Source organism: Ptiloglossa arizonensis, chromosome 2 (genome assembly GCF_051014685.1).
Source record: "Ptiloglossa arizonensis isolate GNS036 chromosome 2, iyPtiAriz1_principal, whole genome shotgun sequence".
NCBI classification, from domain to species: domain Eukaryota; kingdom Metazoa; phylum Arthropoda; class Insecta; order Hymenoptera; family Colletidae; genus Ptiloglossa; species Ptiloglossa arizonensis.
The window spans coordinates 33,415,279-33,439,904 of NC_135049.1; the positions used below are offsets into that span (position 1 = coordinate 33,415,279).

General features: G+C 31.7%; 5 protein-coding genes across 12 annotated transcripts; 2 read left to right on the forward strand and 3 right to left on the reverse strand.

Moving 5' to 3' along the window:
• Positions 1 to 4: 4 nt before the first annotated feature.
• Positions 5 to 2,681, reverse strand: LOC143154926 (lysozyme). The gene is made up of 4 exons (XM_076327022.1): positions 2,456 to 2,681; positions 1,697 to 1,888; positions 1,560 to 1,633; positions 5 to 251 (listed from the first exon to the last, which is right to left on the reverse strand). Exons 1-4 carry the CDS (start codon positions 2,514 to 2,516, stop codon positions 111 to 113), a joined length of 468 nt encoding a protein of 155 aa, XP_076183137.1. The 5' UTR covers positions 2,517 to 2,681; the 3' UTR covers positions 5 to 110.
• A 1,282-nt stretch (positions 2,682 to 3,963) lies between these two features.
• Positions 3,964 to 5,600, reverse strand: Eef1beta (elongation factor 1-beta). Its single transcript, XM_076327020.1, has 3 exons — positions 5,438 to 5,600; positions 4,498 to 4,928; positions 3,964 to 4,405 (listed from the first exon to the last, which is right to left on the reverse strand). The coding sequence occupies exons 1-3, from the start codon at positions 5,515 to 5,517 to the stop codon at positions 4,251 to 4,253; spliced, it is 666 nt and encodes a 221-aa protein (XP_076183135.1). The 5' UTR covers positions 5,518 to 5,600; the 3' UTR covers positions 3,964 to 4,250.
• A 571-nt stretch (positions 5,601 to 6,171) lies between these two features.
• Positions 6,172 to 9,849, forward strand: Nd-75 (NADH dehydrogenase (ubiquinone) 75 kDa subunit). 5 transcript variants are annotated; one of them, XM_076327004.1, is made up of 12 exons: positions 6,172 to 6,292; positions 6,515 to 6,708; positions 6,866 to 6,973; positions 7,102 to 7,467; positions 7,576 to 7,797; positions 7,867 to 8,002; positions 8,078 to 8,430; positions 8,510 to 8,695; positions 8,793 to 8,982; positions 9,053 to 9,228; positions 9,298 to 9,432; positions 9,519 to 9,849. In XM_076327004.1, exons 2-12 carry the CDS (start codon positions 6,550 to 6,552, stop codon positions 9,666 to 9,668), a joined length of 2,181 nt encoding a protein of 726 aa, XP_076183119.1. In that variant the 5' UTR covers positions 6,172 to 6,292; positions 6,515 to 6,549; the 3' UTR covers positions 9,669 to 9,849. The 5 variants fall into 5 exon arrangements, with proteins under 5 accessions (XP_076183119.1, XP_076183120.1, XP_076183121.1 ...); XM_076327005.1 differs by having other exon boundaries at positions 6,273 to 6,413; XM_076327006.1 differs by lacking the exon at positions 6,172 to 6,292 and adding an exon at positions 6,320 to 6,344.
• A 1,330-nt stretch (positions 9,850 to 11,179) lies between these two features.
• On the reverse strand, positions 11,180 to 15,601 carry P115 (general vesicular transport factor p115). 4 transcript variants are annotated; one of them, XM_076326999.1, is made up of 12 exons: positions 15,070 to 15,601; positions 14,617 to 14,845; positions 14,288 to 14,544; positions 13,993 to 14,194; positions 13,758 to 13,909; positions 13,478 to 13,668; positions 13,190 to 13,362; positions 12,663 to 13,090; positions 12,407 to 12,587; positions 12,135 to 12,319; positions 11,663 to 12,046; positions 11,180 to 11,584 (listed from the first exon to the last, which is right to left on the reverse strand). In XM_076326999.1, exons 1-12 carry the CDS (start codon positions 15,253 to 15,255, stop codon positions 11,513 to 11,515), a joined length of 2,640 nt encoding a protein of 879 aa, XP_076183114.1. In that variant the 5' UTR covers positions 15,256 to 15,601; the 3' UTR covers positions 11,180 to 11,512. The 4 variants fall into 4 exon arrangements, with proteins under 4 accessions (XP_076183114.1, XP_076183117.1, XP_076183116.1 ...); XM_076327002.1 differs by having other exon boundaries at positions 11,181 to 11,584; positions 14,617 to 14,795; positions 15,070 to 15,186; XM_076327001.1 differs by having other exon boundaries at positions 11,181 to 11,584; positions 14,617 to 14,841; positions 15,070 to 15,157.
• A 2,908-nt stretch (positions 15,602 to 18,509) lies between these two features.
• On the forward strand, positions 18,510 to 23,225 carry LOC143154925 (protein charybde). The gene is made up of 4 exons (XM_076327021.1): positions 18,510 to 18,825; positions 20,338 to 20,521; positions 20,633 to 20,788; positions 20,907 to 23,225. Exons 1-4 carry the CDS (start codon positions 18,777 to 18,779, stop codon positions 20,995 to 20,997), a joined length of 480 nt encoding a protein of 159 aa, XP_076183136.1. The 5' UTR covers positions 18,510 to 18,776; the 3' UTR covers positions 20,998 to 23,225.
• The last annotated feature ends 1,401 nt before the right edge of the window (positions 23,226 to 24,626 follow it).

Here is a 24,626-nt window from a genome sequence, read left to right on the forward strand (position 1 = left end):
AATGTTGCAACTATTTTATGGTTTATTAAATTATTTTATAAACCTTGTAATAATAAGAATACATGTCATATAGTTTTATAATTCAATATTCATATTTCGTCCTTTGTTAATTAAATCTTCTCATAGGTTTTCATGCAAAACTTATAAGTATTTTCGTATTTCGAGTTTAAGGGACCATTGCACCCATATCCACCTAGTCGATGAATGCGAAGAAAGTCATCACAATTGATGTTACCATCTCCATTACAATCCTATAGACAAGAGTAATAATGAAGCATAAAACAATAATTATACTATGTAATAAATAAAACCCTTTTTCCTGTTTTGTCAGTAGATACTTTAGTAGGTAATTCTTGCAAAATTTCTCAAATCCAACAAAAATCCAAAAACAGAATTGCTGTAGCATTTTTGGTTTTTTGAAAATATAAGATTTTGTAAAAATGTATGATTTTTAGCAAAAATGAGATATGTGAAAATTGAGAATGTTAGAAAGATCAATTTAGTCTCAAAAGATAGAAGATCATTTTTGAATGTATAGTTTTATAAAATGTTGTGATTTTGAAAGATTGTTCTTGATTTAGCATGAATGTACTACATAATATCGAATCTTGCAAATATTTCTAAAAAAAGCCACCCAGAAAGTGTTAAAACAGTTTTTAGGTAAATTAAAATCATTAAAAAATATTTTTATGATTAAAATTATTCGTGGGGTCATGCAAAACAGCTTAGTAAAAGTTCCTTTGTTTCGAGTAAAACGTGTGCTGTGAATTATACTTAAACTTTATAGTAGAATTCGATATTTGCTTAACTTTTCCTTTGTTTGTGTATGAGTGATGCAGTATTTTAAGTTATAATTTTGTATTGTGTAGTAATGTCAAGAATGTGTATAAACTGACGATACTTCTTTTGTTGTCTTTACAGGCAAGTATAAAATCTAATCGTCATAACTTTCACGATAAAATTTGCAATTGAATATTTATTTTAAATGCAAACTCAATGATCAAGGTAAATATTAAGTTCTGTAATTAGTAAACGAGAATACATTACAAATATTAAACATTATACATATAGAAAGCAGGTCTGGGTTAAGTGTCTATAGAACGGACTATCGATATCGATTATGCATAGTTATGGCACTTGGAGAGCTTTGGCGCTAAATATCGTGCCATGTTTCAGATTCATATTATCTCAATTTGTCTAAATTAAACATCGTTTGGATATTTTTTTTCAATGGTTTGTTTTTCATAAATGTTCACAGAATCTGACGATGTGTAGTAATTCGTCTTAGGGTAACAACTTTTCGAAAAAAATGCAAAACTTAAAAAGTTCGCGCACAAATTTTTTTAAATTTCAACTTTTTTAAACGAACTTTCTAACATTATTAATTTTCACGTAGTAGGATTCGTGTTTAGAATGAGAAACTTTACTAAATTCATTCAACTGATTCCCCAGAACAGAATTAATTTTGAATAGTGCTATTGTTGCTTAGAAGACAGTATTGCAGTATCTGCATTGAGTATGTGTGCGTACGCACGCATGGTATTTATTTGAAAACTTACTTGAGCAAATTTATCCATATAACCTTGTACTGTAAGAGCCGCACAATATGGATCGTTAACACATTGTGAATACGCTAAACGAAAAAGAAATATTTTTACGTATGCGTATATACATTGATAGAGTATTTTATACTAACTGTCTTTGTCTTGGTCTGAATCGAGATTTAGTTTTGGCTTTCCAGCATCAGCCCAGTAGCCCCATGTTATACGAAATGGTCCACAAACCGAACCGTCGCAACCCACTGAAACATTGCATCCGGAAGCAGCTTCGCAAATGCAGCCGAAACAAGTTTTTGATATCGTTACACCTCCTGACCCTGGAACTTGTCCTGAGTAAAAGAAGTTTCATTAAAAATGTTTGTTTAGTACTTTTCTCAAAAATTTCGAAGAACAAAAAAATAAAGACGAAAGAAAAAAATAAAAAGTTTATCGAAACATGTATAAAAGTAATTGAAGCAATAATAAATATTTCCATTATTATTAACTTTTTTCTTCCACATCTTAACTGAATTTCCTTGAACTTGTTGTCAAGCGTAGTTCATTACACCTAGGGTGGAACCATGCGTAACTCTAATCGTAATATTATGCGTATATAGAAAACCGGATTCCAACCGAACAAACTTTTGCGTTTAATAAAAAAATAAAGAATATAGCCTGAACTCTGCTCTATCCTCTGCTTTTTTTTTACTTTGATAATGATGTGACATTTTTACATACTCTTTATGAAAGAATCTAATAGATATTTGTAATTAATCGTTTTAAATCATGTAAATATAGATCGTCGTCTACATACATCTAAAATTATTTAATGGATTTTATCCGCGAGATTCAAGTCAAATATAGTCACAGGGAAAATAATTTTTTACATACAAATACCCAGAATGATGCTTACTTACCGTAAATTAGTATTACCGAGAATAAACATATAACAATCGAAATGTTCAACAAAAGGGCCATTTTTCCACTATTTAAGTTTACTCACGCGATTTCTATTTGACGAATAAAATAATTTCCTTTAAACTCTTAATGTGTTTAATATTTGGGAATTCCCTCGCGATACTTGAAACGAGATTCTCTCGATACTCCGTTCTTTCGTTCTTTTATATACAAAAGAGTTGTAGCGAATGTGGGCGGTGAACGTGTGTACCGTCCGCAGAAGTGGGGACTTCAACAGAGGTCAGTGGCAAGGACTGCGATTTTTTGATCGTGATAGAAAAACGAAGATTCGTATCTTTTGGAATTCATGTAGTCGTGACATTGCTGTTGAAGAAGACTTTTTCCTTTTGTAACTGGTATCTGTTTAGCTGCGTATATTTTAGGTCGAGATTGAACAAATCATACATTTCGATCTGTATCGTATATTGTAATTTTGATATAGCGTTCGTAGATAATTCAAGGTCGCGACAACTACATAAGAAAAAAATACTGCTTGTTAAAGTCTCATTTCTTTATCTTATTTTTGAAAAGGAAAGTCACATCAGTGAACAACTTTTATTTACATATTGCCAAGTTTGTTTAAACAATTAAATTCGAAGTTCAAACTGATCCAAACACAAACCAATTTAGAATTTCTAAAAATCGTATTAGAGAATTTGATTGGATCTTATTTAATTCTTTAGTCATGTAACCTTCTGTTCGCATTCTTCATCTATAATTTATACGATAATGAATATAAACAAGGTCAGTTCGGAAGAAATTGTCTAGTTTCTCATCTGTTAATCAAGGGCAATTTATTTCATGATATTTTTCAATTATCCTTGATGTCTCTTCATTGGTTTTTTTCATTTTCATTGTGCCAATATTTCTTCATATATATAAGATGTTTATTTAGGACAAAGAACTTATGTAAAAATCGAATTTTAAGCTTAAATGTTATTGAAAATAGGAATAATCGAACATATCAAAATGTATCAACAATGTTTTGCAACTTGTAAGATTTTGTTAAATGTATTTATAATTAATTGCAATTACTCTGGTTAATAATAGAATCCCAACAATTCTTATTGTGTAATTATGGTTGTAGTATATTTTATTAAAATTTAAACTTGAGGTAAAATAATGTTTAATATTAAAAACCGTAGTTAATGTTCGATGCACTTGAGTAATATCAATAGGTTAGTAACTCGAAAAGGACACAGAAAATGTATGTACTCGGTGATTCTACTACAAGTTACAAATATCTTGGAAAAGTATTTCATCAAAGCCAATAGAAATGTTTCTTAGGCATGAAAATGAATTTTCATTATGCTATTGTTTGTCAACAAATAAAGAATAATCAAGTATGTAGAAAAAATAGGTAAGTGCACAACAGTGACACATATAATGACTCAACTAATATTGATATGATGTTCCAAGTCAGATTTAGTATTGTTATTATAGATTAAGGAATTAAAATTTCGTCCAATAAAACCTATATTCTTTTTATTTTTCTATAGCAAGTAGTTAAGCAAATATAAACTATTAAATTTTGAAATGGGCAAATACATCAAATCTTTTAAATTGAAATTATAATCTATTTTTCATACTAAGGTAGAAGCATTCAAATAAACACATTGTTTAAAGCTTCGCTAATATATTACCACTGAAGTTGCATTAGTAATTCTTCAGGATCATCCAGTAACAAATTATATATACAAACAATGATTATTATTTATTAAGTTTATATTAAAAGTAACGGGCATAAACAATCATTTATATTTTATTGAATGACTCAATATCGACGGATTGAACTAGTCGTTCGAATCTTTCAATTTTATCCACCAGTAAGTCCACAGATACTTTGTCATCTTCTATGACACACATTATTCTGAACTTATGAATACCATAACCCACAGCAACTAGTTTAGCTGAAATCATAAAATCAGTTTGAACTATGTATGTAATGTACAATAACTTTACAAAATTCAAGTGGTATGGATAAAGAAAAGAATTAACTTACAAGCTCCCCAAACTAATCCATCCATTTCAATAGATCTGACAACTTCCTCCATTTCGATCATGTTTGTATCATCTCCCCATGGTTTGACATCCAATACAAGACTAGATTTAGCGATGAGCGCTGGTTTTTTAGATTTCTTCTCTGCATATACCTTTAATCTTTCCTCCCTAATTCTCATAGCCTCTGCATCTTCCTCTTCGTCTGATCCAAAAAGATCCACATCTTTATCGTCATTATCTTCATTTTTGGCTGCTGTTGCATTATTAGAGTTATCACTATTTAAGAGAATGGGTGCTTTCTTTTCTCCAGGAAGTGTCTTTAAATCGTACGATTTAATGTGGTTATACCATCGTAAAACATGAGGATTTGAAGACGTTGGTGTTTTTCCTAAAGCTTCTAAGATTGCCACATCAGCTTGAGTGGGTTGCCACCTTACAGAAATTATGTTTATTACTTGACATGCTAAATGCAATAATATTTATGTTAATAGACAATATCTAATGTCTTTTTAATAAAACATCGATAACAAACTTTTAATGACAAATATAACAATAATCAGGGGATTATAAACGATATCAAACTTCTTTATATATAACATTTATAAAAAAAATAGTATAAATTAGTAGATATTAGTTCTTTTTAATGAGTATAATGCTTATGTACATTTTCAATAGACATATGGATAGGTACCTTAAGGGAAATTTTAAAGCATTTGCAAAAACAAAAATTAAATACGCAAAGCAAAGAAACAATTGCAAATATTAAACACGAAACAGATAAAAAAGAAAATACTAACCAATATCAAGATTGTTATATCTAAAAATTTACTTTGTTCGAGAACGTTATTTGATAGAGAAAGAAAAGGATAGGTGACTGTAAGTAGCGACAAGTTGAGCACGTGTACTGTAATAAAATTGTATAATAATAAATGTAGACTTACCCTTCGATATAACTGCGATCTGCTAAATAATAATTTAAATCTTTAACACCTTTATCAGTCTTAAGATCGCCAATAGCCATCGTGAAAATGCAGGTAAAAAGAAAGTAGTTGATGGGAACCGACAGTAACGAGTTACCCTCTATCTGCTCACCGGAAGAGAAAGCTAGGTACACCGAAAAGTTGACGATCGTTGCTTCAGTATAACGTGACGTCATTCCGGTAAATTACTATTGGGAAATAAAAAATAACTAGTGACTAGTTATGTATTGCAATTATATTTTAAAATTGCAAAACTATTTTATCATTGTAATATTAAACATTTATACCTTCAAATATCATTTTAACTTAAAAATTGATGAAGTACTTTCTATTAAAAATTTATTTCTCTGCATTTCTTTTCATTCAATATTATTTTTTATTTTTTTGTGAAAATATTCAAGTTATATATTATTGTATTTTACTTATCTATTTTGATATAAAATACATACGTTCGATGTTGTTTGATCTATATTCAGAACCTATTTAAAATTATATCAAGCGTATTTTAGTTTATTATTTGATACATATAAAAAAGCATTGCGAAATGGAAAGTTCTTTCGAGAAAGAACAAAATCTATATTAATAGCATGATCTTTGCATCTTGTGTAGTCAAACAATTATTTATACAAGATTAATTTATTTTTGGCAGGGTTTATGAAAGGTTTGTTCGGAAATTAGACATTGTTGGACATGTGATTCCTTACTAATGTTCGATATTAATCAACAGCGAGTCTTATTTTTGATCGATTTAGCCGACTGTCTGTCCTAGGTATTCCTAACGTTTGGAAGAAATCTGGGAGACGGAGAAAAGTTTTGGTAATATCAGATTAAATAAAATTAATGTACATATTTTGAAACGGAAATTACAGTTAGTAGAGTTTTATTATGTAAATACATAACATAATCTGACTTGCTGGTCAATTTGATTCTATGAATTGTAAGAGAATAGAATTTAGATCTATTGATTGACGTAAAATTAGGTTAATACATCCGATTCATTGGTCGAAGCTTCAGCTATGACTTTTTCTTACATAACAGCGTAATATCAACGCCTAAAGAGTGATCGAGCCAAAATGTTGAGGCTCCCAATAATTAGACTGTCTACAGGATTACAAAATGGTAGGCCTTTTATTGTGGGATTACATACATCCTCCAAACTACAACAAGAATTAGTAGAAGTATTTATAGATGACAAACCTGTTCAAGTTCCACCAGGAACAACTGTTTTGCAGGTAAAATTAAAACTTTTAATCTTTTTATGAAATCAGTTTCAGTTATTTTTCTGATCATAAATTTAATTTAAATACTTTCTGAATTTTATGAAAATTTATAAGAATTTGCTAATGTGTTAGCACATTTATACCTTATTGTTTAATTATTATTTTTTAGGCAGCTGCAAAAGTTGGAGTAGAAATTCCCAGATTTTGTTATCATGAACGTTTAGCTGTGGCAGGAAATTGTAGGATGTGTCTCGTAGAAATAGAAAAACAAGTTAAGGTATTTATTATTTTTTATGAGTATGATATATGTTATAATAAATAATAAAACTATATATTTATATATATATATATATATATATATATATGTATATGTATATGTATATTTTCTTGCACAAATATACTTAGCCTGTTGCAGCTTGCGCTATGCCTGTAATGAAAGGTTGGAGAGTGAAAACTAATTCTGATTTAACTCGTAAAGCTCGAGAAGGTGTTATGGAATTTTTATTGGTAAATCATCCTTTGGATTGTCCAATATGTGATCAAGGTGGCGAGTGTGACTTACAAGACCAAAGTATGGCATTTGGAAGTGATCGAAGCAGATTTGTTGATATTAATTATAGTGGTAAAAGAGCTGTGGAAGACAAGGATATTGGACCTTTGATAAAAACAGTCATGACACGTTGTATTCATTGTACAAGGTGCATTCGTTTTGCATCTGAAGTAGCTGGTGTTGATGATCTAGGTACTACAGGCCGTGGAAATGATATGCAAGTATGTTCATTAGTTTATTAATTTTAACTTAATATATATTTGAATTATATTTTAGTTCGTCTGATATTTGCACATCTATGTTGTATTTCTTTAAATTATTTTAAATAGGTAGGAACGTACGTAGAGAAGATGTTCCTGTCTGAATTATCTGGTAATATCATTGACCTATGTCCTGTTGGAGCATTAACCAGTAAACCATATGCTTTTGTTGCTCGTCCATGGGAGACACGTCGCACAGATAGCATTGATGTCCATGATGCTGTTGGTAGTAATATTGTAATATCTCATAGAACAGGTGAAGTTTTGAGAATTTTGCCAAGGGTGAACGAAGTTAGTATTGTTATTGATAATTACTATTTATGGCATGTTTATTACTCTTAACAACATGATATTGTGTAGGAAATAAATGAAGAGTGGCTATCAGATAAGGCTCGTTTCTCTTATGATGGGCTTAAGCGTCAAAGACTTATAACTCCCATGATGAAAATTAGTGGAAAATTGGAATCTGTTGAATGGGAAGATGCTCTCGTAGCAGGTATGTAATAATTATATTTTAAGCATTCAAATGTTTGATCTCCAAGATATTTTGTACAAAAATAATGTTTTTCAGTTGCTCAAGTTTCAGAGGCTTTACCCTTAAATAAATGTGCAGCAATTGCTGGAAAACTAGCTGATACTGAATCCCTTGTAGCATTGAAGGATTTAATAAACAAACTTGGCAGTGAAAGTCTTGCAACAGAACAAAGTTTTCCAAAACTTGGTGCAGGTATTGATATAAGAAGCAATTATTTATTGAATAACACAATTAGTGCAGTCGAGGAAGCTGATGTTGTATTATTGATTGGTACAAATCCAAGATATGAAGCACCATTGGTAAATACTCGATTAAGAAAAGGTTACATTCATGGTGAACAGACTATTGCTCTAATTGGTCCAAATGTAGATTTAACATATGATCACGAGGTAAGTACTACCACTTAACAATCTAATATTATCTCGACGTTTCCTGTGCACAATAAATAAAATTTTATTTACATGCTAGCACTTAGGCGAGTTTCCAGAAATTATAACACAATTAAGGAATGGTACTCATGCATTTTCAAATACTTTGAAAAATGCTAAAAAACCTTTGGTGATTTTGGGTGTTGAACAGTTAACTAGAAAAGATGGATTGAAAATTTTGTCTGAAACACAATTATTGGCTCAAACTCTAGAAGAAAACTCGAAGGTGAGAAAGAAATCATTTTATAATTTTTTGCTTGTATACGCATGTACATTGTAGATAATAATGATTTTATATATAGACAAAATTTTACTATTTTTAGGCTTCTGAAGAATGGAAAGTACTAAATATTCTGCATACGAATGCATCGCAAGTAGCTGCATTAGATGTAGGTTATTCTTCGACCGTCGACGATGTGAAACAGCTGCAACCAAAAGTTCTCTTTCTATTGGGGGCAGACGATGCAAATATAAAGAAAGAAGACTTTTCCAATACTTTTATCGTATACATAGGTATATGTAAAAAACATTAACTTTTTAGCGGTAAAACGTTAATGTATATGTTTCTGATTAATTTTGACAGGTAGCCATGGTGATGAAGGAGCCTCAATTGCAGATGTTATACTTCCTGGTGCTGCATACACTGAAAAAGTGGCAACATATGTAAATACAGAAGGTCGTGCACAACAAACTTGTGCTGCGATTACACCACCGGGTATAGCACGACCAGATTGGAAGATTATTCGGGCTCTTTCTGAGGTAATTTTTAATATTTTCATAACTATTTAATACCGCTAGAAAGACGAAATTAATTAAATGTTACTATAGTTCTGTGGAGTTTGTTTGCCTTATGATAACTTGATGGAGATCAGGTCTAGACTTGAAGAAATTGCACCGCATTTAGTTAGATACGGTAATGTGGAACCGGCAAATTATTTTGCTCAGGCATTAGAGTTATCGAAGGTACATGTATATATTTTAAATAACAATTAAAAACGTTTTAATCTCTTATAAAACAAGTTTATACTGATTTATATTTGTTTATATAGGAGTCAAGCGGATCTTTATCTTCAAATCCATTGGAAATTAAACAAAAGACGTTAGATCATTTTTTCATGACGGACGCTATATCTCGGGCTTCATCTACTATGGCCAAGTGTGTCCAAGCAGTTATCAGGCAACGAGAAAGTACTTTGTAAATAATTAGAAAATATAAATAGAAACATCTGTTATGGTAAATATATAATAGAACACAAGGAAATATTTATTAAAGATACATAAAAAGCCAAAGCACTTTTTATAATTATTATGTAAAACGATGTAGTAATACTATCTTAACAGAATATAAAGATCAAATATTAATTTAACAAAATACTAAAATATTTATTTCAACATATTTTACGATCCTACCGTAGAATGTAACAGTGTGATCATTAGACATTTGATATTAATTGAATTAGCAAAAAACATCCCTTTCAATCAACTGCATTTGCGTTTTTAGGCAAAAAGTAGTATTATGCTCTCCCTTTTTCGTACAAGAAAAAAAAATTAAATTAAAAATGTCTTTGTTCGACATTTGGACGGTTTTAGAACATTATATATAAAAAACATAATAGCGAATCAACTGGCACAATTACATGATTCCTGGAATTATGATGTCATTTATCTGAAAAAAAGGGTGATACAATGTTGTAGATTCCCGGAATTGTGATATTATTTCCAAGAAATTTTGCTAATTAGAATGTGGAAAATATTGAGAAAAAGATAACTCTAATTAAAAAATACTTGAAATACTCTGAATTATATGATTTATTAATGTAAATATACATTTTTCAAATATTTATAGGAAATGATTTGTATAAATATTTCAACATATAATAATAAGTACTGTTGCGTTTGTAATATGTAGTGTGTTGGTAGCTTGCACGTCACCAATAGGTCCTCGATTTTCACAAGTGCTTGTTCCTATTACATTTCATAGGAGCCATCAACTGTAGTAAAATTTGGCCGTATCAAACCGATGATTGCTCAGACTGTTGTGATTCTAAGACGAAAAGAATCAACCAAACTATCTCCTTCCATGCTGTACTTTTTTTCGCTGTTTGCATTCCTCCTTTTTCGTTGATTACCCCGCATGCCCCGATGTCGTAAATCCAACTATGGGCATAATTGGGAGGAGTAGGAACAAGAATCCAACATTTACTCGGGAGATTATTACGGTGTGTGTAACACATATGTGTACAATTCATATCTTGTTTTTATTCTCTTGATGTATGAAATTTATTCGAACGATTGTGTACCAGAATAATAATAGATAAATATTCATGTATTTTTTATTCATTCTTTTTTTTCTAGCTAACAATCATAGTGTCGAATACATGATGGAGTAAAGAAATCCTTTCAAAAAACATCTAACCTACGTGTGATGAGTCACATGAATCAATAGTCAATACGCTTTGCGATACTAACAAAGTATTCTTTATTAAATAATTTAATTTTGCTACGTGTAACTTATACACGACAGGCATCTTTAATATAAAAACAATATTTTGTCATTTAATACAAATGTTGACTGGATTGTTAAATTATTTAAATTTGTCAAATATTATTGAGTTGTTGGCATAATATGGTTATATCAAAGATATTGTTATGCGTGGGTTATATGTACCAGGATTTATTATGAAAATGCAATAATATATTTCATAGATAATTTATTACATATACTTTAAATGGTGTGAAGCTATTGATAGAATATTGCTACTTCATAGCAGTTTATCAAAATTAATTGTTTTGGAATCATTTAGAATAAGTTGTTATATTGTTGTAGTAATTAGAACCATATAATAACAAAGAAAAAAAGATAGCCAGAACTATTGACTGTTCCATTTTGTAATCATAAATTGTTGATACTGAATTTATAATTTGTTATTGAGACAAATTGGGAGATTAAAATTAATAGAAAAAAGGAACGTCTAAAATTAAAATATTTTCATTGTCATTAATACTACAACAATTATTAGCTTTAAAGAGAATGTTAATTTATTCATTCTACTAAACTGCTGGACTCTGGTTGATCATCATTGTCTAGTTCGATAGAACTTTTATCCATTTCAACCTAATAAATATATACTGGGATTATAAACTATGTCATTCATCGGAAACGATTGAAAAATATATTTTAACAAAGACATACCTTTTCACCTAGTGCTACTAATCTTTCTTTGAATAGCATGATTTTACTGTCTTGATATGCTAAAAGTTCCAAAAGATTTTCTTCATCTTTTTTCAATTTCTCCAATTCTTCAGATTTTTCTTGTAATTTACGTTCAAAATCAGTTTCGTTTCTTTCTTCAAGTTTCTGTTTATATTCTTTTATTGTCGAAGCATATTCCGTCAAACGGTTTTCAAGTTCTGTAATAAAATTCCTACATTTCTCTACTTCTTTTGTGGAATCTTCATTGTTTATTACATTATCAGATTCTGTTTCTTCCGTTAACATATTACTTTGTGTCGCTCGTAATACTAAATTTTGATCCTTTAAGTGACTAATGGTCGACCGAAGATCATGAACTTGTACCTGTAACATCAAAATGCTATAAGCCCTTAATTATAGTTATTAAGATTTCATCTGTGATAATAATTCATGAATATGTACAGCAGTATACCTCGAGTTCGTGTTTTTCTTTAACGAGTGATTCCGTAATTTGATTAAGCTTCTGTATTTGTAAATCTTGCTGTCGAATAACTTCTTTGTATTGAGCTACTAAGACGGAGTCTGGCGATATTGATGTTGTAATTTGACTTTTATGCTGCAAACTATTCTCATCTAGAACTGACTTTGTAATCACACCTAAAAAATTGTAATGTGATCGAATTCAAATTTAATAATTCTTAGACTCTATATTATTAAAATACATTGAAAGTTAATAATAATTACCTTCTAATGCTTTAAATAATTTACAAAATTCATGGTCCAGTAAAAGTTCAGAAGGGTTCTTTGCCGAAGGTTGAGGATGTTTTAACGTTCTGGAATATATTTCGTGTCTAGCGAGACCACCAATGGCATCATGGAATCTTTCTAATCCTATTCTATTCTCAATTAAATTGCATAATTTTTCCTGTAAAAGAATACAATAAAGTCTGTACATGAACAATTTGTTTATATTATTTGCTCTAAAATATTATAAAGATACCTTTGTATAATTAGAAACACTGTTGTCATTAAAATGTATACACAATCCAATAAGTATAGCGCACATACTTTGTAACAAAGTTTCTTGCAAATCATCATTATTCTCTTGTGATGATAATAGAGCAGTTAAATAAGCTACAGAGGAATCAATAAGCAAGAACGATTTAACAGCGGCTGGACAATGAGCGGTCCATCTGCAAAGCAGCATTAAAAGACCTAATTTGCACTGCGTTTTATTGCCTTGCTGTAACAACATGACGCATTGTTGCATCAAGGTCACTGGTGGCTTCCCGATATTAGTCGCGAGAAGTACGCGCAACAGTTGTTCCTTCTGTGTGCTATCGTCGATCAATGCATGAGATAACGCCACAACGGAAAACCAATTCGACAAAGAATCCGGAGAGAATAAACCTCCGCATAACAACTGTCCTAGCAATATTACATTTGTAAAATATTTCTTATTCGTTATGTATTACAATATAAAAAGAAGTCTGTATGTAAGAAACAATAATGTAGCTTTCCACAAACCTGTTGTCAAAGATAGCATCTCGTTACCTTGTGGTAATAAAGTCTGAATAAGCTGACTTTGACCCACCTCGTTTTTATATAGAAAGCATTGGAAGCAGTAGAGAACCGAGCACCTTAGAATGAATGGCTGTTTTTCATTTACCATGGACATAAGTAAAACCACAATTGCAGGTCTGAAAAGTGATATGCATTTAGAGGAAATCATAGTACTGTAGTCTTTTTTAGCTATTTATAATAAATTTGTAAGATGTGAAATGCAAAAAAGTGTATCTTTAATTATAATGTTACCGAGGAGGGATACTAGGTGCCATTACACCTGCTATAAATTCTTGATTACTGGCATCTCCTCTAATAACTTCAGCTACTGTATTAATCGTCTCTGTTAATACATCTGCAGGCACACCACTGGCCATTAAAATATTACATAAAGCTTGTAATAATCCACAGCTTCTCATAATTCGTTGACAATTTGCTACAGCCTTCAAAGAGGATTTTGGTAATAATAGCTCAAAGAAAAAAATGGTGTAGCTATACAAGAAATTTGTATAATGTGTTTTCTTGTGATTACCTGAGCAGAACCACTTGGTGCTACCAATGCACGAATCACTTGTACCATGCAGTGTACGTTTGATACTTTTTGTGGACTCCATCCACCTACAGGACTATCTTCAGTTTCAAGTGGTATTTGGAACATTGGAGTTAATTTCTGAATATAACTTCCTGTGATACAAAAAGAAAAACTTGTTATTGTTTGTCTTAAATACATCAGCTTTGATACTTTTATTTAGTTGAGTATATTTTACCTTCATTAAAAAAATTTTGGTTACTTATATTACCTCTTAAAAGATTTAACATAAGCAACAGACAATCTTCCACTACAATACCTCCCTCTGCATTACCCTCTTGTGCAATAACATCAAAGATACGATCAAATGCATTTTCAAATGCAACAATTTTTTGAATATTTGCATTACCCTTTGTTAATTGAATAAGAAGTAACAGAACCTACAATATTATTGAAACAGTTTCAATGTCTATTTAACAAATTATTAAAACATATTTTTTTTATGTTAATGTTTTGATATTATGAGAATATACATCGTTACGTATGACTTCTCTGCTGTCACTAAGAAGATCCATTAGTTTTGAAACACCCATTGGACTGACTAAAATTATTTCTTGTATATCTTTTGGTCTGTTGGTTAATAAATACATCAATAACTTTAATGCTGGCCATCGGACATTAAAATCAAATTCTTCTAAAAGTGTTAAAACTAATCCCACATTATCTGAATTTTTAATAAATATTTCTGTGAATTGTTCTCCTACTTTGTTCATAGATCCATGTTTATCCACTAAAAAAATATTTTTACAATGTGTAATTGAATTTATACAAACAGAATTATATGTACAACTGTGTAGAATACCTTCTTCGTCAAATGTTCTAGGATTAGTTATATTACAAAGAGTGTCCAATGCTAAACCAATAATTTCACAATCAGTTCTATCTACCTCTAGAATTTGTCTCAATGCATCCATCCCTTGAGCTCCCACTTCAACACGATAAGTACGTGAAAGTGCTTTAAGTGCTCGACAAGCATCCCGTCTGTCATTTAATAATGTTGACGATTGTAATCTGTCTACCAATCGTTCTACCTGCGTCGATTACTCCAATGAAAAAATCGGAGAAAAGGGTGAACAATAAAAGGGAAAAACAAATAATAAAGAGTTTAATATATTTTTGAACGATAGGATTTGTTTCAACCGTATAGTTTAAAATCAGTTTATTTTATATTGGACATCTACGAATTACATGTATCATGGATTACAAGACATAGAAATGAAAACGTGAAGATAATTGATTAAAAAACTGAAAATACCGTATCGGCGCCCGATGGTTCGTTTTCTACAGGTGTAGAACCTAAAACAGACTTCAAACTAATTTTGAAGTATTCCATCTTGTTGACAACGTAACAGTTGTATACTACCATAGGCGCCTCAAAAGTTGCGTCTGTCGGTACATAGAGCGCAGACGCAACATCTCTGGTGCCTACAGTACACGTCATGCGACGTCGTCGACATTTTTTGGTTATCTGAAGTTACCGCAAGAACCAATGCTTAGTAGGGGGCGGTAAGAACGTAAATTTTCACTACAATTTCAAATAACTATTTTAACAAAGTCAATTTATATTGTAACTCACTCAATGAATTGAAAAGTTATGTCATTGATAACGTTTTTAACGTATCGGCAAGTGACATTTCGCTTGAAATTTTATTCTAGTTTATTTTGATTTATTGATCGACTTCTTCCTGTCTTACAAAGAAGTACATACATAAGTACACTTGATTGTCAAAATAACGAACTTCGATGAGAAGAATCGACTATCTGTTAGTTTATCGATTAAAGAAGATTTCAATGTTAAAACGCATACAGCTGTCTGTTTGTAAAAAAGAAGTTCGATCTGATAATTTTCGTTGTCAAAAAAAATATTGTACTTTGCTTTTAATTTATTTAACTAGATCAAGTAAGAACTTGTTTTTACAAAAATTAACGGTGCTATTTTGTACCTGCATATGTAACAAAATTATGTGTATACGCATGCAACTTGAATTTTTCACATTCACAATGACCTTACGTAACAGTATTAAAAATAAGAACACGTGAAGAACGTTTGTTGATTATAGCTTGAGCAGGGAGCTAGTGTATTATAAATTCGGCGAAGATCTGTCAATATGTTTTTTCTTTGAAAATTTATTTGTCTCGACAAGACTAAATGAGAGGTACAAAAATGAATCGCCGACTGTACTCTACGTTACACACATTTATTTCGATTTTGATTTTCATTTTGATTAAAGTAAAGACACTTTGCAGAGATCTATAATTTAATAATTGAGATTTATACAAGAAGCTGCGTATATTAATACTTGCAGAGGTTGATATAATAATGTAGTACAAAAAAAAAAGAAAATACACAATTCGATTCGACTGTATATTATAAACTGCTTACGCGTATCGAATTATGAAACTGATGCAATAGGTGAAAAGAATACTGTTCGGAAGAATATGACGTAAGAAAAGCCAAATCAATTTCCGTTGTTATTGCATCATAACAGCGATAGAAAATTCTAGGCTTTTTGAATGATTAATGCAAGTAAAATTCAAAGAAAGACAAAATTGTTACGAATGAAAACAAATGTTTTTTCGCTCATCATTGAAAATTATATTTATTCGAACACTCGAGGTATCTCTATTAAAATTACCTGAAGAAAAAGAAAAGTAATTTTATACAAACATGTATGTAAATGTAACGAAGTAGTGAAATAATATACGTGATAATAGCAATCTATTTTTGCAAAGTTATTCAAGATCAAGAAACGAAATATTCGAAGTGTGGATAAATTTGATGTAAATGAATGCGTGAAATTTTCTGTTTACACAATATTTGAGATATTTATATCACTATTGTTATGTATTTATTTCCAGCAATGATTAAATAATTTCGATATAGTTATAAATTATCGTCAGTGATAAACGAAGGATCGGTTACGCATAAACTAAGATTCGATATCGGTATAATTTTTATCAACGGATCAATAATATTTCAAGACACAAGATTAATGATATGGCAAATGCGATATTTAATTTTGCAATCTCTTCTAAAATAAAATAGGAATTACCACTGATGTTCACGAGAAACACCTTCCTTTGATTTTCTTACGTTTCCTCCTTTCGCTTCGTTCTGCTCTTTACCCTTTTCACGCCACTAAACGTAACTAAATATAGTCACCGTTTTCGTCAATTTACTATCGTCTCTCTGTTCTCTTCTGTGATTACGTGGTTGATACTCCCTCCTTCCATTCTTCCTTTCTTATTCATTTCCTTTTTCATTGTTATTCTCGTACTTGGTTGTATAAATCTCGTTTTCTATTTGCCCATTACATTACTTTCCCCCCTTCTTCTTTATACCCTTCGTTTCTCTACAGTTTGTCTGTTTTCATGTACACGAGAACCGTTCTAACTGTTTTTTGCCGTTCTTTAGTCCATCGCGTATTTCGATATCAAATTACTGTTCTAGTAGATAAATTACTTATACCTGAATTTCCTTTATTGCGAATATGAGCGAAATTATTTTATTTTTAAGATTGTACTTCGGAAATTAGAAACATAGATTACACGTCAACATTACGTAGTAACTCATTCGTTTCCCTAATTCATACACATACTTAAGCAAAAAATTATGTGTTTGTGATATTATAAACACTCGTGTATACTTACTGTCTTAAATTATGCTCATAATTTTAGTTCCGTGAACTTTATACTATTTCATTGTGTTTCGAAGAATCTAGAATTTCGTTACTTTTCCTCGTACACTTATGATTTTTGTTTACTTGCTAAATTAATTGGTATTATTTACTTACCTACCGTTTTTGAAAATTATTTTTACTTTGTTCGAACAAGAACACTGACGAATTCAAAAATCTGAATTATATGTATTACATTTGTGTTAAAAGATATCTACTGAGTCTATAAACGGGAGTCCGTACCGGTGATTCTCAAGTCCAGCTTCGGCCGAGAAACCGAATGAAGTATAAAATAAGGCAAAAAGAGTAAGGTACAAGTCATTGGGCAAAGAGAGTAACAAATAAAGATGTGACGGTGAAGGCAGGAGGGTGTGAGTGGTAAGTGGCGGGGCGGAGGAGGGAGTGAGAGTAAGGGTAAAAGACAAAGAAATCGTACATCGTCGAATAAAAATTGCCAAAGTTCCTGTCGTTATTTTATGAAGAAAGAATTGATTTTTTGCAAGCGTAGATAAAACAGATCAAACTCGTGAAACGTTTCGAGTACGTATCGTAGCTAGCATACAAATAAATGAATACAACGCAAAGAAAATGATTACACTGTAAAAAATAATACCACTGGATTTTAAACATTTGAATTACAATAAAACAAATGATTCACGATCACCCGACAAGCTAATACAAGTATACGACTCAAAAAATTAGAATGAACGTGGGAAAGCTATAATACGGAGATAAAATGGTAGAGAAAGGGCAAATAAACATCGAGAACACCGGTAGGCCACGATTAAGTCGAGATAGGGCTGCTCGGTCATTTCGTTGATCGTTCGGTATACGATGGCGAAGGAAAACGGTGTTAAGAACCGAAGATAACCGAACGACAAGAAACGGAAACACCCGAAGTGGACGCAGTGAGAAACATCACGTAGCCTGTGTTGCTAGGCGGCTTGTGGAGGGCGATGGAAGGGAAAAATTGAAAGAGAGGGGGTTAGCGGTATAAAAGTCGCGTCATCGATGCCGGCGAATCAGTTGTTCGGATAAGGTACGCGAAGGTGTGTAGTTTTAATTGCTAGTGTTGATCTAAGTGAAAGTTTAGGAAAGACCATTTGAGTTTAGATATTTGGAAAAAGTAATATTATTGGATTTACAAAGATCATCGGTAAATTGATATCAAGGATAATATTAATGCATTAAACGAGCCCGTGGCGACGAAGAAACAATATTCTCGGTGCCGTATTCCGAAAAGGTCGTTCTGACGTTAGCACTATCTGTATAACACCTTTGGAACATGGAGGTTTTACCATGTCCCGTAAATGTGAATTTCAGCAATACGAGAGGTAAATTTTTAATTCCTTTTCTATCCTTTGCTAATTTTTTTGCGTGCGACATTACCGGCATGTTTCTTCTCTGTCGCTCTTGGTGTACATATGTAGTTTAAGAGAATCGATTACTGAATATCGGGAACCAGTGACGAAGTTGTTCGTTTCAGCTGATTTTGCGGGTCAGCTGATTTTTCATAAAGAAGATATGGATTCCGTGTAATGCTGATGATATTCTTTAGAAAATGTCGTTTTTCTGTAGTTTTCTTCATGTTAATAACATTTTTTTTTATTTTCTTGTTTTAAAGTGTTTTATACCTATTCAGTAATTTGTACTTATATTTGGAAAACGTTTATATTAAGAAAGTAGTGAATAATCGTGTCGCTACAATATCGATACGTTTTCGAACAGTAATGAGAAAGCCTGGGCTCTCCGAATAGCAGCTCCGTTGCCGGTATAGTCGGCATCGCTATCGTCGTCGCTGTTGTTCGTCGTTGTAGCAGTATGTACAGGGTGAGTCTCGCAACGCGATTTCAAATAATTCATAAATTATTTGTTATACAAGAAAGTGTTTCAAATAAAAGTTGCACGGTTTCTAGGAAGATATACAGTACCATAATAATACAATATTAAAGATTTTATGTTATTTTGCTTTTTTATCGAGATATAAAGGTCATTTTCAATTTTTTAAATGAAATGATTAATATTTTTTCCCGAATTCGGATAAAATATTAAATTCTACGTAAAAAAATGTGATATCAAGTAGAGTCTACAATTAATAATTATCGAGACACTCGTAAAATAAATTTGATTTTTAGTGTTGTTCAAACTGTTGTCTGTTACAATCAGTTATCATGTCGTCTCGCTGTTACCGAACATCGCAAAAGTAAGACCTTTCTCATTTACAACTTCTACATTTACTAAGCTTAGTTGGTTGATATCCACAAGGACTATGTTTACCAATATGACCTGCTGTTGTGAACAAAGTTGTCTTACAAGTTATGCTAACAGCCATGTTAAACAATGATATTTAAAGTAAATAGTTACCGAGATATTTTAAAATAAATTATTTTATGTTAGGCTCTATTTCGTAGTCTATTTATGTAGAATTTTATACTTTATTTAAATTTAAGAAGAAATATTAGTCATTTTGTTAGAAAAAAAAAGAAAAAAAAATCTGAAAGTCTCTTTCATATCTTGATAAAAAAAGCAAAATAACACAAAATCAATTATAGTACTGTATGTTCCTCTGAAAGCCATACAACTTTTATTTGAAACCTTTTTTTGTACAACAAATAACTGATGAGTTATTTGAAATCATCATGTTACAAGACTCATCCTGCATATACATACATAAATACACAAAGATATTCTTGTTCTCTGTAGGGTATGTGTTTGTAGATCTCATAAATGCTAATCTATTGGTTATAATAATGTGTTGCGGAGAATAGTGCAAAACTATTCCAAAACATAGAAAAAGTTTAGCAAAGATGGATATTTCTAATTGACTGATTTTTGCTTGATCCTAGCTGGAACTGTGACTGATGAATTGGATGGAGCTTGCCAGGCTCTAGCGAAACGGCTCGAAGTTGAACTGAGGAGGGCTAAGCATGCGCAGTTGGCATGTGGTGAAGTTTTGCTACCTGCTGACCTCCTGCCTAGAATAGCCAAAAATGTTCTTAGCATGGCTGAAAATGAACCTTGTGGTCTTAGGTAAGTTATTTTTAATTCTCCATGCTCCTCTTGTTTATCTCCATGCACTTTGTTTTTACTTTTATTCCCCAATGTTCAAAATATGATTCTTGCGCGTTTTTATTGTTACAGAGGTTGTACGCTGTTCATCAGTTTTGAAACTGACAGTGTGTGTCGCAAATTATCGAAAATACAATGCGATCCTAACGCAGTATCTACCTTTGAATTATACTTGACATTGAAACAAGATCACACATCTTGGCACATTCTCTTACCTCAATTTTTAAAGTAAGTCGAAAAAAATAATAACAAATGCAACAGCAACAATGAAAACAAGAACAAATTACTTTCAACATGATTTTTATTGAAAGACACGATCCTAATTTTTACTTTTATTCCTTTCTAGAAACCTTACGCGAGGAGGTACTATCATGATCAGTAGAGATTTTACTTTGGAAAAAAAGAAATTATACAGATCGTACCAGCAGGCACAATGAACGGATTTACTTGTTTCTGTGTCATTCAATTTACTTGGTAGACGCGATTAATCCAAGCTCCTTCAATAATTTCATAGGGCCATGGTGATCTACAGAGCCTTCATTTTCACGCAGAATGGCATATCGATTTTTTCGATGTGTCTGTATTTTGCAATTATTCAGTCTAGAATTACCGAAGAGACAAGAGGAGAAAGGGGGGGGGGGACTCGATACACCAAATTTTCATGATATCGATATTATATCTCCAGACCATGATATGAGAAAGTGTTTGTATGGAAAAAGGTGAAAACGATATCTCTCTCGCCATGCAGACGCAGAATTAGTAACTTTGCGTTTTTTCAATCTGCGATGGCTCGAGGAGTGTCGTGCAAGTTGGCTGTGTTTTTAGCCGCTAATATTGCGATCGGTTTGAAGAGACGAAGCCTAGGCATTCGACTATTGTGATAGTAAGACAAAACACAAATTTCACTACTGTTAAGGGCGAAAAGTTTCTATACGCGATTCCTGGATATTATAGTCTTCTTTTAATTGTGAAATTAAAAATGTAGTCTTCGTCATTGTATAGTTTCACATAAAAAAACGTAACACTATTACGGATTATTGCACAAAAATTTGTAGTGCAATTGAATCTAACCAGTATATATAATAGACTTTAGATAAATTTATAAAAGACAAGTAATTTGATAGACAATCACAATAGTATTTTAAACCTAAATTTCATAATCTGTTTACGAAACTTACTGGAGTAAAATAAACCTGATAACAATTATGTGGAGTCGCGTAAAGAAACATTCTCACGTTCTAAAAGAAAACATGTCTTCGTTCGACGAAGAAGCGACTCGTAATAGATTCTCCGTGATAACACCTAACGGTACTGTCGGGTTAGTCATAGTTTAGATATCTACCCAGATACGCTATAATTTTTAGTTTGAAAATCACCATAAGATACCTAAATCCACACCTGTTTGATACAGATTTATATAATTCGTTTCAAATATTCTGACCTATGTTGCGCTTTTTCTTTTAGCTGGGGTTGTCGATCATCGATGATTACATTCGGCTTCATCAAATTTTTTTGCTTCGACGCCTTGATACATGATTTCCCAGATGAAAAATCACGATAACTTAGGTATCGATTGGTAATGAAGTTGTGATATTAATGAAAACAAACGTGATTAACAAATAACGTAAATCAAATCAACGCAATATATTAAACAATCGTGTACGTAACTTCTCCTGTATTAGTGACAAATTTTTTGGGACAAAACAATTTAAGTTTGTTGTTTGCGAATTATCGTTGTTAATAACTTTGATAGAATATTTTGTTCAAGTATTGAAATTATTTCGTCCGAAGAAAATTTACATCGGTTTTTCCGGGAGGATGTGTAACGCAACACTCATACGCGCGAGCACGCGCTAAATTTGTACGTATGGATTTATAAGACTGATCAGCGATAGATACTAAATTTTTCAGAATAAGTTTTCATGAACAGTTGCGCATGCGTATATCTTCTTTAAAATAACAGGGATGCTCTGAGAACCTGTACGTGAAACAACGATCGCTTAGCGAAGTGTCATGGATTGAGTCGTTGAACGAAATGATCTCCCTGACCACTTTGAAAACAAATGCAAAAGGAAAAAAATGGCGTATGTGTGATGTTCGTGTCGTTATTATCGATTACGTAGAAAACAGAGTATATAAGACGCTGTTACGTATATTTTGTACTTCGTTAAATAATTAGAAATAACAAAAAGACATTAGAAGCCTAACGCGTATAATATTTAATTTTTTTTTATATACGATATTACCATTAGGTATTGCTTGCTTAGAGAAAGACGGCGGAAAATTGAACAAGAAACGAACGTTACGTTATGTTATGAAATCAAGCTACGAATAATGTAAATTTTTAGTACACTTGAATCAGTTTTTGCAATTTCTCTTTTCTCTTATACGAGAAAGGAATTCCGTTGTCGAGCTTGCACTCGTTCCGCGGCTCGTTCTGATTCTATTAGTACTTTAGTATATTTGGTTGTCTCCGATCGAAAAATTGTTCTAATTTTGACCTACTAACGTAGGATTTCAACGGTATCTTGCGAGACATTTGTGATTTTTTCTTGACCCTTTACCGCCTACATGTGATGTTAATTTTAATTTGTGATCTTACTGACAAATAAGAGACAAAAAATAAAGAATTACGAAACTTTTAATAAATATGCTGTCTACTTTCTTTGCGAATTATTTATATTAAATGAATTACTTTGTTGACTTCGCTGGCAAAGCCATTCATTAGTTCTACGATTAGGATATTAGCTGTTTTCCGGTATCTTATTATAAAGATAGTCTAAATTACGAACGATCTATCGGTTCCTATTTAATTTGAGGTAGGAAACTAAAGGAGATAAAACCGAACGACGACGTAGCGTTTCCTTTTCTACATTTACGAACAATGTGAACTGGTTGCGATAGTAAGATTAATGTAAATTCTGTCTACTCGAATGAAATATTATTTCATCGTCTTCTCGATTCTAGCTGTATTTGTGCTTTCAATGTGCACACGTGTAAACCAAAAGACATTGATATGAAGGTTTTTCAAAGTCGCACGAATTGGTTTAGTTTCACAATTGTAGACCTAGTCTATTATCATTTTGCTATCGATTATATTTCAAAATCGTTAAACACAGAAAAGAGAGAAATACCCGATTTACGATGAACTTTATTATTTCCTATAAGTGAACAGTTTCAAAATATCGAGGGCAACGAAAATCTCGCGTAACTCTTACACTTTCATCGTCGGTAAATTGTGGATATTCGTAAAAGTTACGCAGCGGTACATAAACATTATGCATTTACTATCAGATGATTCATCTTGACCATGGATTTTTTAAAATTATTCGATGGATCGATTTTGTTAATTGATAAATCTTTTAAACGGGATCTTTCTGGATTCGAAAAATGTCTCTCACGTTAATATCACAATTTTTTTATACATTTTTGCAATTTTTTAGTGATTCTCTAATTAAAGTTTGCGATGTTGTTCCAAATATCCAAGAATCCATTAACGGTGGTTGAGGTTCGGTATCGCCGATAAGATGCAATGGTTTCCTTGAGATGTCATATTTTAAATAAGGCTCTAGCCTGGGGCCATTCGCTACAAAATAAACAAAAATTTGACAAGGTAGAAATAATGTCTAAAAAGACGCGCGCGAACGAATAACTGATTTTCAGACTTCAAAATCGTATCGAACATAGACTGATAATTAGCTACGTCAAGATCAATACTCGCATCAAACAATCGTATCCAGATCACACGGAGACATTGACTGATGAATTCAAACGCCTTCGTCTCCATACGACGTTTGTCGATCATAGTCGCTGTAATGTTTACGATTTCTTCGCGAACAAAAGCGATCAGATGTTCGATATATTGTTCCCACACGAGTTCTTGCCACTTTGAGTCAGGAATACCGCAAGGAACGTGTCGAAAGATCGTTGAAAATCGACCATCCGATGGAGTAATTCTTCCGTTGACCATTTTATTATTGTTTTTTAGTAAATTTTATCACTGTACGTTACTTGGTTGAGTTCGGTAAAAATTGACAGAATCGCGAACGTCGAGACTATATTTATT

Bases quoted from the DNA above. Each gene is read 5' to 3' on its own strand.
- LOC143154926 (XM_076327022.1), bottom strand. From the start codon at position 2,516: ATGGCCCTTTTGTTGAACATTTCGATTGTTATATGTTTATTCTCGGTA. The intron at 1,634-1,696 runs GTTAGTATAAAA...TTTTTCGTTTAG, and splicing joins TTCAGACCAAGACAAAGACA to CGTATTCACAATGTGTTAAC. The intron at 252-1,559 runs GTAAGTTTTCAA...TCTTGTCTATAG, and splicing joins ATATGGATAAATTTGCTCAA to GATTGTAATGGAGATGGTAA.
- Eef1beta (XM_076327020.1), bottom strand. From the start codon at position 5,517: ATGGCTATTGGCGATCTTAAGACTGATAAAGGTGTTAAAGATTTAAAT. The intron at 4,929-5,437 runs GTAAGTCTACAT...AATTTCTGTAAG, and splicing joins GATCGCAGTTATATCGAAGG to GTGGCAACCCACTCAAGCTG. The intron at 4,406-4,497 runs GTAAGTTAATTC...TTATGATTTCAG, and splicing joins TGGATTAGTTTGGGGAGCTT to CTAAACTAGTTGCTGTGGGT.
- Nd-75 (XM_076327004.1), top strand. From the start codon at position 6,550: ATGTTGAGGCTCCCAATAATTAGACTGTCTACAGGATTACAAAATGGT. The intron at 7,468-7,575 runs GTATGTTCATTA...TATTTTAAATAG, and splicing joins GCCGTGGAAATGATATGCAA to GTAGGAACGTACGTAGAGAA. The intron at 9,229-9,297 runs GTAATTTTTAAT...ATGTTACTATAG, and splicing joins TTATTCGGGCTCTTTCTGAG to TTCTGTGGAGTTTGTTTGCC.
- P115 (XM_076326999.1), bottom strand. From the start codon at position 15,255: ATGACGTGTACTGTAGGCACCAGAGATGTTGCGTCTGCGCTCTATGTA. The intron at 13,910-13,992 runs GTAAAATATACT...TTTGTATCACAG, and splicing joins CCAAAATTTTTTTAATGAAG to GAAGTTATATTCAGAAATTA. The intron at 12,588-12,662 runs GTATCTTTATAA...ATTCTTTTACAG, and splicing joins GTGTTTCTAATTATACAAAG to GAAAAATTATGCAATTTAAT.
- LOC143154925 (XM_076327021.1), top strand. From the start codon at position 18,777: ATGGAGGTTTTACCATGTCCCGTAAATGTGAATTTCAGCAATACGAGA. The intron at 20,522-20,632 runs GTAAGTTATTTT...TTATTGTTACAG, and splicing joins AATGAACCTTGTGGTCTTAG to AGGTTGTACGCTGTTCATCA. The intron at 20,789-20,906 runs GTAAGTCGAAAA...ATTCCTTTCTAG, and splicing joins CTCTTACCTCAATTTTTAAA to AAACCTTACGCGAGGAGGTA.